The sequence below is a fragment of the Hypomesus nipponensis genome, chromosome 18, assembly GCF_054491055.1.
Source record: "Hypomesus nipponensis isolate SF chromosome 18, ASM5449105v1, whole genome shotgun sequence".
Lineage (NCBI taxonomy): Eukaryota > Metazoa > Chordata > Actinopteri > Osmeriformes > Osmeridae > Hypomesus > Hypomesus nipponensis.
The window spans coordinates 17,195,370-17,207,500 of NC_140378.1; the positions used below are offsets into that span (position 1 = coordinate 17,195,370).

General features: G+C 45.4%; 1 protein-coding gene across 1 annotated transcript; it reads left to right on the forward strand.

Moving 5' to 3' along the window:
• The first annotated feature begins 3,957 nt into the window (after window positions 1-3,957).
• On the forward strand, window positions 3,958-6,828 carry aar2 (AAR2 splicing factor). The gene is made up of 4 exons (XM_084679048.1): window positions 3,958-4,077; window positions 4,453-5,227; window positions 5,570-5,799; window positions 6,252-6,828. Exons 2-4 carry the CDS (start codon window positions 4,465-4,467, stop codon window positions 6,414-6,416), a joined length of 1,158 nt encoding a protein of 385 aa, XP_084535174.1. The 5' UTR covers window positions 3,958-4,077; window positions 4,453-4,464; the 3' UTR covers window positions 6,417-6,828.
• The last annotated feature ends 5,303 nt before the right edge of the window (window positions 6,829-12,131 follow it).

Consider the following 12,131-nt stretch of genomic DNA (forward strand, 5'->3'; position numbering starts at 1 on the left):
CATCCTCTGTGACAGCCTCCTGAAATCCCTCCGCTGGTCTGGACCTTGGAGAAACGTGTTGACCAGCTGGTCAAAAACCGTAGCTATCCAGATGAATTTGACAGGACATGGTCCTCACAGATGCCAAGTGTCATCTGTGGATGCAGAGATAATATTGAAACTGTGGTGTGGATAAAAGTGCTAAACTCAAACTTCTGAAGTTGTGGTAAAGTGACAAACATAGTGCAAAATGATAGGAAATGAAACAGCTTTGCTACATGCTTGCTCAAAATAAATGACACACTGCAAAACTTTACCAGCAAAAGAAAAAGCATAACAGCAACGATAATTGCATTATATTTCTTAGAAGATTAAACAGAACATTTATGCATTCTCCATTCAAAAGTCTCAGAATTGCCCACAGCATTTAATTTCATGTTTTTCAGCCACTTCATAAAAAATATAAAAAAAACACCTAGCTTTTCTTTCGCATTCTAATTTCTTGTTTTAATGCACTGTCCTTCCATCAGCTAATTTTAGATGTGCAATCTTTTTTCGCCTCCTCCAAAGCTCTCATTGGTTGTGGCTGGGTGCACCTAATTAAAATGTACATTTTCAAATCATTCTTCAAAGAGGGAGCTGTTTGCCTGAAGAGTCAAAACCACACTCTGTATTACAGAAAACATAAAAGAAGGTTTTGCAGCCAAGCTTTCGACACGGTGACACGATTTGGACATGTCATCATTGCCAGGGTGAAAAAAACGGTCTGCCTGTTGTACATCTTCCCCAACCTGAAAGACAGTCACCACAGGGCAGTCATGAGCAAATGGTAGCTTGTGTTGACAGTGGCATTTTGTATTTCATTATTGAATATCTATTTAATATCCATTTGGAAAGGACATTAAAAGCACTTTCCTGTAACATAGTTTAATCAGCCGGGTGAGGCTCTTTTTGTTGTGGACCTGAATAATGTATATTGCCATAGTGCTTTTAGAGACAGCCTGTTTAAGAACCTATTTGAGCAGTGTGCTTCTATAACTGACCACCATCCAGTTTGTGAACATATTGTGAGACAACTGTGTCATTCATGTGTATTTCAGTTTGTTATAGCCTTTTGAATGTCAGTTTCTTTCAATGGTGCTTGGTCAACTGGAAGAGCTCACATCAATTTCTTCTTTTCACACAAACCACATGCGGGGAAGGTCAATCTCGAGCCATGTAAAAGGAATGATAAGCTTGAGTGGCACTTAAACATGCAATATGGGATGTGTAGAAGTACGTAGATTGTCTTAATGCTCAGGAAGATGACATGGTAGTTAAATAGGAAAAATGAGTTTGATTCAAAATATAGTGTTTTTAGTTTAGCAACTCTTTAATTCAATATTTTAAAGGATTTTAACAATGATCTTGTTTAATATGGTAGACAGTGTAGTTTCCTCTGCACCGTCTTGTAAAAATGTACAATTCCCTGCACTTGGTACGGCTTGAGTTAAAGGCCACAGCCTAATTGGTGCAAAAGTGTGTTGCAGACAGGAAACTATCGGCTTGATAACATTCTAATTGGTGCCTAATTGGACATACTGACAAATACACACATCGTCATCAAGAAACAGCTAAAGTGACATAATTCACAAGCTATGCAAATCTCTAAGATCCCAGCATTACATCTTCAGTAAAACTTTAGTAATAACTTTTAGACGTATTTTCTGGTTGGTTCCGACCCTGACCACTAGCAGCTGAGTGAGAACGTTTTACCAGAACGTTCCACAGAAGAGGGATGCAAAGAGAGAAAGGAGAGATCTTCTCCCATTATTTAAGTCAACGATCCAACAGGATGTGTGCAAGGTGCACGAGTGCATAAAGCTGGCAAGGGCCAAACCTATTTACCCACAATCCTTAGCGTCATTTCCATTTTCCTCTGTTCCCAGAACGCAAAGTCGCTGAGACCCAGCCTTTGGCTACCACAAAATACGTTGTGATGAAAACCCTGTGGGCCACTGCTTTATGGCTGGCAGCTTTACATATAAAGCAGGAAGGCCTATCTGTCTCCTCACAGACTGTGGCCGCAAAGTCCGAAATCCCGGCTTTGAGTACTCAGAGGATATCCTCTCTGGAGTTCTGAGGGAGGAGAGATTAGCACCAAACACTGCTCCTCTCTGCTCTGTTCCATTTTAGTGAAGGGAGGGCTGGAAGATGTGTTATAGGGAGGAGGGAAGTTTTGGGGGTTAGACATGCAGGAGAAGTTTGGAGTCACGCTTTAGGGAAGTTGATTTGTTAATTGGTTGGATGACTCAACAAACTCAACTGTTGATTAAAAAGAAAGAAAATTGTTTACTGAACTCCAATAATTAGCAGTTGGTATGGGAAGTAACAAAGTACAAATACTTAATTACTGTACTTTAGTAGATTTTTCTGGAATCAGTACTTCACTACTTATTCTTCTGACAACTTTTTACTTTCATGGCATTTTTTATTTGGTGACATGATCTTTCTTCCTCTACTTTCACTGTGTGAAATAAATGTTTTCGAAAAAAAAAACATGGAGGAGACAGGGAGTTGGCGACGTCAACATGACTCAAAATAGAGACATTCCTGATCACCCATGGCCATAATGAGGGAGATGTTCAAAATTCCTGGCAAATGCGCTGCATGTCTATAGTGTATTTTGGTATTAATGTATTATATGGTGTGAGGTCCAGTTACTTGAGTGACAGTACATATCAGAGACCACACTCCTTTACTTTAACTTGAGTGTAGTTAACTTTTAAACAAGAGTATCTGTACTTCTACTTGAGTGAAGAATTCCTGGCAAATGCGCTGCATGTCTATAGTGTATTTTGGTATTAATGTATTATATGGTGTGAGGTCCAGTTACTTGAGTGACAGTACATATCAGAGACCACACTCCTTTACTTTAACTTGAGTGTAGTTAACTTTTAAACAAGAGTATCTGTACTTCTACTTGAGTGAAGAATGCGTGTACTTTTGCCATCTCTGATTTGCAGATCACACACACATACAAGTGCACACACATACAAGTGCACACACACACACGTACACACACACATGCTATGTGTCGACTGGAGACTTTCACCTCTGCATTTCTATCAGCCCCAATTTCCCTCCTCCCATGCAGGGCAGCATGGAGCAATGGGCAGCCACATTAGGAACACCCAAGGACCAAGGCCAAGCGTTCACCCAAGCATCTCACCATACGGGTTTCTGAAGTTCACTAAGGTCTTGGCTGAATGGTTATAATGGTATCCGGTGGGTTCCTTATTATTTGTTCAACCTTGTTATTCTGAATAGCCTGCCGCGAAGTGGAGTCACACCGAGAGCAAGATATGACATTTTATGTGAGCTATCAGTGACATCTAGTGGGCATTCGAGTTTAAACACTAGTACGTAGGCAAATCATCTCATCCCTTCTATGAGCACGTGGGAAACATGTCTACAGAAGTTATCTTTATTGGCTTTAAAGCAAAATAGCCATTCATTCGTTTCGGTGTTTGAAAACAGGGTGTTAGCTCGCAGATTCGTCAGTTTCCCAAGATAACTTATTCTCCCACACTGCATGGTGTTTTTACAACGTCCACATGCGTACCACATTATCTAACTACATGCACCTCACAAGTGCGTGTAGGCTTCATTATATAAAGTAATGCTGTCACGTTGTTGTGTAACTTTGTCTGTTACTGTATCTCAGTATCAGTACAAAAAATGAATCTACTCTACAGAAATTGGGGCGACTGTTTTAGAAAAACGATGACGAAGGCGATTCTAGTTGTGATACGGAAGTACTCTCATATTGGCCAATACACACATACGTATTTCCGCCTGGCTCTTGCATTGTTCTGATAGTATTAGATTATCAAAAGTTAATATATATACTATATCCCAGTATTTGTCGAAAAATCAATTTAGTCTACTTTATTGTCGTCGATAAAATTAAGGCGGCTGTATTTTGAAAAACCGCGACGAAGGCGAACTTTTCTATGACACGGAAGTACTGTCTTATTGGCCCATACACATGTAGTTTCCACCTGGCTCTAGAGTTGTTCCTATAATATTCGATTAGCAAGAAAAGCTGCACTTAGGGTAAGTAATTTCGGCTACGATGTGTTTAATACACATTATTTGTAGACTAAACCATGTCCTAAATACCAGCTACTTGCTAATACTGTACGGTAGCTGGCTATCTCATGCTAACTAGCTGACTAACTTAGCTTCTTAGCTTAACTCTACCTAGCTAGCGAGATAAAGCGAATACTAGTGAATAGCTAGATGACAAGCACAGTATACAACAGCACACTGATGTTCTCCTTCCATATAGCGAATTAGCAAAGTAGCTTCCACTGTCGTATTTTCAGATATAAAGCAATCATAAGTAACCTAATAGTTTTGTTACATTTAGCCAAAACGATTCAAGTACACCTCTGACTGCATCACTTATCTTGCGTTGAAATGCATTAGGAATACGCCACCATGGCCGGTGTGGACATGGACCCAGAGGTAGCACGGAGACTGTTTGAGGAGGGCGCTACCTTGGTGTTGCTCGGGGTCCCAGAGGGCACGGAGCTTGGCATTGACTACAAGAGTTGGAGAGTTGGACCGCGTTTCCGGGGAGTTAAAATGATTCCACCAGGCCTCCACTTTCTCCACTTCTGCTCTGCAAACCTTCCCAGTTGTGGGGGAGAAACAGGCCCCAAAACCGGGGTTTTCCTCACGCTCAAACCAAGAGAAGTCTTGCTGGCCAACTGGGACCCTAAAGAGGAGGACCTAGACTTCTCTGCCTCCCAGAACCAGGAGGAAGTGAGCCGAGTCCGGGCTGGCCTGCATGACCTGGACCCTTTCCTGGGCCCCTACCCATACGACGTGCTACGCAAGTGGGTATCCCTCACTGACCGGTTGACCCAGGAGCTGGCCATCAACCTGCAGCCCATCGCGGGGCGCGTCTGCGCGTTCAGCGACGTCATCCCGGAGCTCCAGTTGAAACACACGAAAGACCGGGAGGAGCAAAACCTGCCGAGGAACGACGTAGAGTGCCAGAGCATGAAGGAGGGTCTGGAGAGACTGCCGCGCATGAAGCCGAGAGAGGGAACAGAGCTGCGCTTCTCCCACATCCCCAGACAGACATACCCCCCGGGGGCTCCCCCAGAACTCATCACCAAGTGCAGCATGGACCTCAGCTACGCCCTGGAGAGTCTGCTCGACAAGAACCACAAGGAGCATCCCCTCAACGTGCTGGGTGAGTGTGTTGAGGAGCTAGCAGGACGTTAAGGAGTCGTAGGGGTAGAGCTGCTGTACTATGGTCTGGTGGAATGTCTTGGGACTTTGTGGTCTTACTTTACCATTGTTGTAGTGTTCACCCGGGATTTGGATTTCAAGTTAACCACAGCCCCAAAGAAATTTGGGCAAATGCAATTAACTTAATCAATTTAATGTCCTTGGCTCATAAATAACCAGGGATTTATGATGCCAGTGTTAATCCTGACAATTCGATTTCCACAATACATTTTAAATAAACTTTCTGGCTGTTAGGGTTGCTCTCCTTCCTCATCCCCTTCTCTTCCCCACCTGCGTGTCCCAGGCGAGCTGCAGTTTGCGTTTGTGTGTTTCGTCATCGGCAATGTGTATGAGGGCTTTGAGCACTGGAAGAGTCTGCTGGCCCTGCTCTGCCGTTCGGAGGAGACGATGAGGGAACGCAAGGACCTGTACCTGGGCCTCATCGCTGTGCTCTACCACCAGCTGGGAGAGATCCCTCCAGACTTCTTTGTGGACATCGTGTCTCAGAACAACTTCCTCACCTCCACACTACAGGTAAGGATAGATTGGCTTTACGCTAAGGGTAGAGTGTAGATCACCGCCACACTACTGGTACTGTAGAGCAGAGGTCTTCAACCCTGGTCCTCAAGTACCCCCTGTCCTGCATGTTTGAGATATTTCCCTGTTCCATAACTAGATAACGACCCATTCATTTGAATCAGGTGTGTTGGAGCAGGGAAACCTCTAAAACATGCAGGACAGGGGCGCCCTGAGGACCAGGGTTTTGAACCCCTGATCTTGATGATAGATCACCTTCATGCTACTATGCTAGACAGACTGTACATTTCCCGAGGTAAACTGGGGGTAATTATCAGGATTTATTGTGGTAAGAATATAGATTTTGTCTGGCATGAATGGGTTATTCTTTTCACGTGACAATTCTGGTCTGCTTTTGTATAATGTCTGTCCCTCCAGCTCTAAACGTCATTTCCCCCTCTCTCCTCCAGGACTTCTTCCAGTTCGCCTGTGGGTCGGGGGTGGACGGCACACTGCGTAAGAGAGCTGAGAAGTTCAAGGCTCACCTGACTAAGAAGTTTCGCTGGGACTTTGAGGCTGACCTGGAGGACTGTGCTCCTGTGGTGGTGGATCTGCCAAGCGGAGGCTCTGCCTGAGCCCAGGCCTGACTGCTGAGCCCAGGCTGACTAGCTGCACCAGGGAAGCCATGCCAGCGGGTGACTTGAGATGCGGGTCCCTGACACCCCTGAGGTCCAAGAATTGACTTAACTTGGGCAGACATATTATGAACATCAAGGCCAAAGTAGTCAAGTTCTTCCACCACTTTTGTTTTCTGTTTATAGTTGGGAAACAATGATGCTGGAGAGGACACCAATCAGCTCAAAGCTGACAGACAGTTTCTCACATTTAAATTAGAAAAAACGACTCGTTTTGCTTGTCTGAGTGTACAGAAGTATGCCTTGCTAATGCATCGATCAGTTGATCCTGTTTTAGTCTCTGTACATTCCTGTGAAGCTTAATAAATATATAAATTCAGTTATTAAAAAAACAGCGTGAAAATGACAGAAACTATTTTGTGGGGATTTGAATGTCAAAAGAGAATATCTTGAAGATGACACTGTCCAGTGAGTTTGGAGGCGTTTTGCTGTTACTAAGTAGATTAAATATTTATGTCCTCCTCAAAATGGATCTTTGTGCTTTTGCAGTCAGTACACTAGTAGAGACCCAGGCCCTCAGGCCACATCGTACCTCCACAGGTAATGTCTGGCACATGGGTCATGTGACTGCCGGGACTTCCTCATTTGACTTAGACTGACTGCACCCAAAACAAGATGCTCACATCAAAATGCCTACCTCGTCTATTACTGAAGATATAGATAATTCTATCTAAAATCTAAAATATATTTAAGTGTGATGTTGCCCGCATGTCAAGGTCCCTATGATTGCTAGAGTGGAGAGTGGATGCCAAACTTGTGTTAAAGATCTGACGCTGCTCGGAATGCAAAATGCTTTGCTGCCACCTTGTGGTGAAAACTGGAAAGGATAACTAGGGAGTTGAGACCATTATTTCTCAGTGAAAAGGAGTTTTGACAGGAAGCTAGATTATCAAAAGGAAATAAAACATGCCTGAATGTTGCCCTTTCCCTAGTTATTATTCGTTTTTCTTAGTGATAATTTTTCATGATCACTATGGTAGCAAAACCAGTTCTATATCCACAATTATTTGATTCCAGAGGAAAAGCTAAATAGATTTGACATACTGAGCTGATGTTATTCCGAATAAAGACTAATTAGTTATCACCTGACAATTGTACCTATTGACAGGCATCATATTTAAAATCGATCTAAATGCAATAGAAACAGACAGACAAAGTTCTAGCATTTGGATTCTACCTGATCTTTGTTAACGTTCTTCTGTTATGAAAATTAATACTAATACAAGAAAACTACAGTGAAACACACACAAATGTGTTTTTTTTGCATAGACCATCACTACTGAATATCCTTATTGTTAAAACAAAGCTCTGTTCCAGCAAAGTGGTGTGCATTCTTGATGCCCCACCTCCCTCTGTCCCTCAGCATCCCATAATTAGCCAGATCAGGAGGTACCATTATAATCTTTCCCTGTGTTGTATGCTGGGCTCCTGTTACTTAGTTACCAGTTGCCGTGGTTGCCTGGGCTGATCGGGTTTCCTTGGCAACCGTGCCCATCCCATTGTGTGCGATCCTGCCGTGGTATTCTCTGGGCCCGTCCCAAGGCTGCCCCCTCCCCCTCACACACACACACACACACACACACATCTTAACACACACACTCCCAGGCTCTCTGCTTCCCAGGGGGGGAGGGCAGGACATGAAAATGGTGTGCCCCCTCACACATGCAAACACACACACACATCTTATCCTTGTGTGCCAGACTTGAGACCTCCTGAGCACACAGAACCTGGGTGTAGTCCTTCCATCTGAAGCCTTGTGGGACTGTCTGCATGCTCCAAAACAGAATTGTCGCCAACAGAAATGACATATGGCATTCTAATCTTTTTTCTGTTTTGATTTGACCAACTATGTTTTGGATGCCACTATTTTAAAGTGTGGTTGTTGTTTAGCTGTGTACCAGAGCCTCTCTTACAGAGCGTTGTGTGTGAACGTGAGTCAGTGTGTGTGTGTGTGTGTTTGTCTTAGATTAAATTAACAAACGTTAAGGACGCTACAGAAACACCTGTTCTTGATTTCAGACAAGCTGCATTTTCACCTGTCCTCCACCGGAGGGCACTGCTGTATACTACATCCGCCACAGGTATGCATAAGCCTTCAAGGGTCAGGATTTGGAATATATACAGTATTGTCTTGAGGATTGGACAAAGAAAGAAGGTGGTTGATACAAAATGTCCCGCCTGTCTGACCTGAGCTGGGTTCCCCTAGCAACAGTGGAGTCATTTGGGGTCCTTGTTACACAACTGCCTTAAGAAGACCTTCATTTAACAGGCAAAATCAGTTACCATGACGTACACGATTATGGATGTTTATTTTGTTTAATGTTTACGCAATATTGTGTAGAAAGTGCATGCAGCATTTAATCTTTTTATTTAATTTTCCATGTTTTATTGTTTGTCTGAATCATTCTTCAACCCTGCTCCTGGAGATCTACCTTCCTGTGAAAAAATGTCCAACTGCAGTTGTAACTAACCTGATTTAACGCATCAACCAGGTAATTATCAGAATCAGGTGTGCTAGAATAGTGTAGCAAAAATCGACAGGAAAGTAGCTCCACGGAAAAGTAGCTCTCCAGGAATAGGGTTTAGAACTAGACACCTGCTCTTGATATTAAAGCTCTCAATCAGAAGTTCATAACAAGGTCTCCAGGGTCTGATTCAAGATAGAAGATTGAAATCCATGAGTGAAATATGGTAGTTCTGTAACAAGGACAAGGTCTGAGAACGGAGATATTACCCACGTCATAATGCGAGTGTATCTCTAAGCTCAACAGTCACTGCTTTGTGTGTAAACACCTTTCTTTAGACAAACTGTCACAACCTGCTTGGATTGGTGTGTCACATGTATACGGTACACTTTAACCGCCGTGCTCTTCTTCAGCTAGGAGCAGCTGGGTCACAAGGCTTTGGTCCCAAACCACCTTCTGTGCACCAGCGCTTGGATGAATGTTTCTGGTATGGAGGTCGATTCTAGGTGTGGAGCCATACAGTATCAGCATTCTGGGTGTTTATCGCGTGGGGGTGGATGTTCTAGGTACATATACTGTGACAGCAGATGGCCAGGCTTCTCTCACATCCTCCAAGGTAACAGTCTGTTTCTGAGAACACACACACACACACACACACACTGGTGACATGATAACGGCACGCGCCGGGTCCTCTTGTGAATATAAGGAATGTCCCAGAAGTATTTTTGAACCTCTGGGATTTCTTTACTGTTGTGAAAGAGCCTCCATCTCTCCAACCCTTTTTGCCCCTCCTGCCCTCCTGTTCATCCCCTCCTTTTGGTCGGTTGGGGGTGGAGAGAGGAGGAAAGACAGCAAGTAAAGAACAGACTGGTGAGGGGGAGAAGAGAGCGGAGGAGAAATGGGAAAGGAGGAGGAGAGATGGGAGAGGACGAGAGACTGGAGGGGCAGGAAAACAAGAGAGGAGGTAGAGAGACAGGACAGGAGGAGGAGAGACAGGAGAGGAGGAGAGGAAGAGGAGAGGAAGAGGAGAGACAGGAGAGGAAGAGGAGAGACAGGAGAGGAGGAGGAGAGACAGGAGAGGAGGAGGAGAGACAGGAGAGGAGGAGAGGAAGAGGAGAGGAAGAGGAGAGACAGGAGAGGAGGAGGAGAGGAAGAGGAGAGGAAGAGGAGAGACAGGAGAGGAGGAGGAGAGATGGGAGAGGACGAGAGACTGGAGGGGCAGGAAAACAAGAGAGGAGGTAGAGAGACAGGAGAGGAGGAGGAGAGACAGGAGAGGAGGAGGAGAGGAAGGAGAGGAGGAGAGGAAGAGGAGAGGAAGAGGAGAGACAGGAGAGGAGGAGGAGAGGAAGGAGAGGAGGAGGAGAGGAAGGAGAGGAGGAGAGGAAGAGGAGAGGAAGAGGAGAGACAGGAGAGGAGGAGGAGAGGAAGGAGAGGAGGAGGAGGGACAGGAGAGGAGGAGGAGAGGAAGGAGAGGAGGAGAGACAGTAGAGGAGATCATAATAGAGACGGTGTAGCAGGATTCAATGTGCATTACCTAGGCTAGTGTGATTCCCCCTGCAGCTACTCCCCCCCCCCCCCGCCCCCATCCACCAGCACCAGCCCAGAGTCACTCAGACTTACAAAGCACAGAATTAGACACACTCTCTCTCTAACACACATACTGCTGCAGCTGACAGGAAGGTGTGGATTATACTGTGACAGAGCTGACATGCCGGGGGGAGGAACCTTGGTTTGGGGCTGGATGTGCAGGGGGGGCTGTATTTCATGTGGCATCCTCTGATAGGGCATGATAAGAACACAGTGCCCTGTTCATGTATGATATGCTCTGACGTGCTGGTTGCAAGTGAGACGCTGCATTGAACATGGACATTTTACGAGTGTACGCATGTCTTAGTGAGTGTGTAGTTCCGTGTGTCTGTGAGTGTATGTTTGAGTGAGTGTATGCAGTTCTGTGTGTGGGCGTGTGCGTGTGTGTGTGTGTGTTTGAGTGAGTGTATGTAGTCTGGTGTGTGTGTGTTCAGCAGCAGGAAGATCTTAGTGGTGGAGCAGGTCAGAGTGTGGCCTTCACACAGCCCTGCAGGGGACAAGCCTCTGAACATAGTTCACCTCTCTCTCTCTCTCTCTCTCTCTCTCTCTCTCTCTCTCTCTCTCTCTCTCTCTCTCTCTCTCTCTCTCTCTCTCTCTCTCTCTCTCTCTCTCTCCCCTCCGTCTCATCCCTCTGTCTCTTTCTCTCCTCCTCCCTCCCTCCCTCTCTCTCTTTATCTCTCGTTTTTCTCTTTGTCCTTCAGTCTCTCTTCCCCTCCTGTCTTTCCTTCTCACTCTCTCAGCTCTCTTTCTCTCTTTCCACATCTCGCCTTTTCCGGTCTTTTCTCCGTTTGTCTTCCCCCTCTCCTGCCCTCCATGCAGGCAGCGTGTGGAGCCCTTCCCCCTCCCCCCCTCCCCCCTCCCTCCCTCCCTCCCTCCCTCCCTCGGCCTCCTCAGGAAACAAACCCCCCTGCTGAAAATATGCAAATCCACAAGCAGCAGTGGGTGAGCCTCTGCCTGCCGGTCACACTGGCACACGAGCGCACGCGTGTGTGTGTGTGTGTGCTTGCGTGAGTGTGTTGTGTGTGTGTCAAAAGGGTATAAATATCTACCACGGGATACAGAGACAAGCAGTCTTCTGCTTGTTTTGTGTGATTATAATATTATTGCTCGTGTGTGTGGAGGTGTGCATGTGCGTGAAGACAAAGGAGAAATTGACTTTGTGTTCTCTTTCTCTCAGTTGCTTTCAGCCTAGCTCTTCTCTTCATATTAGCACATAAAGATGCTGGGCTGTATTGAGTCCATCTGTCTCAGGCTGATGATGTCACAGTGACTTAGAATCTATTGACTGATACGACCTCTGACCCCAGCCAGCCCATCAGATCTGCTCTCAGGTCACGGTTGGCGTGTGCCTTCCATACAGCTGCCTCGAGAGGTGTGTGTGTGTGTGTGTTTTTGTGTCGTTTTTATGTTAGTGGTGTGGGACTTGCAAGCAGGGGGGTCAGTTTTACACCAGCTTTCACACTGTCGGTAAGCCCATTTAGCTATAATTACAAGACCCCCCAACACACACCCCTGTCAAGCTGTTATGAACTTTCCCCCCACCCCCTGTCTCTGTGTGTGTCTGTGTGTCAGAGACAGAGAGAGAGTATTAAGGATCGTGATT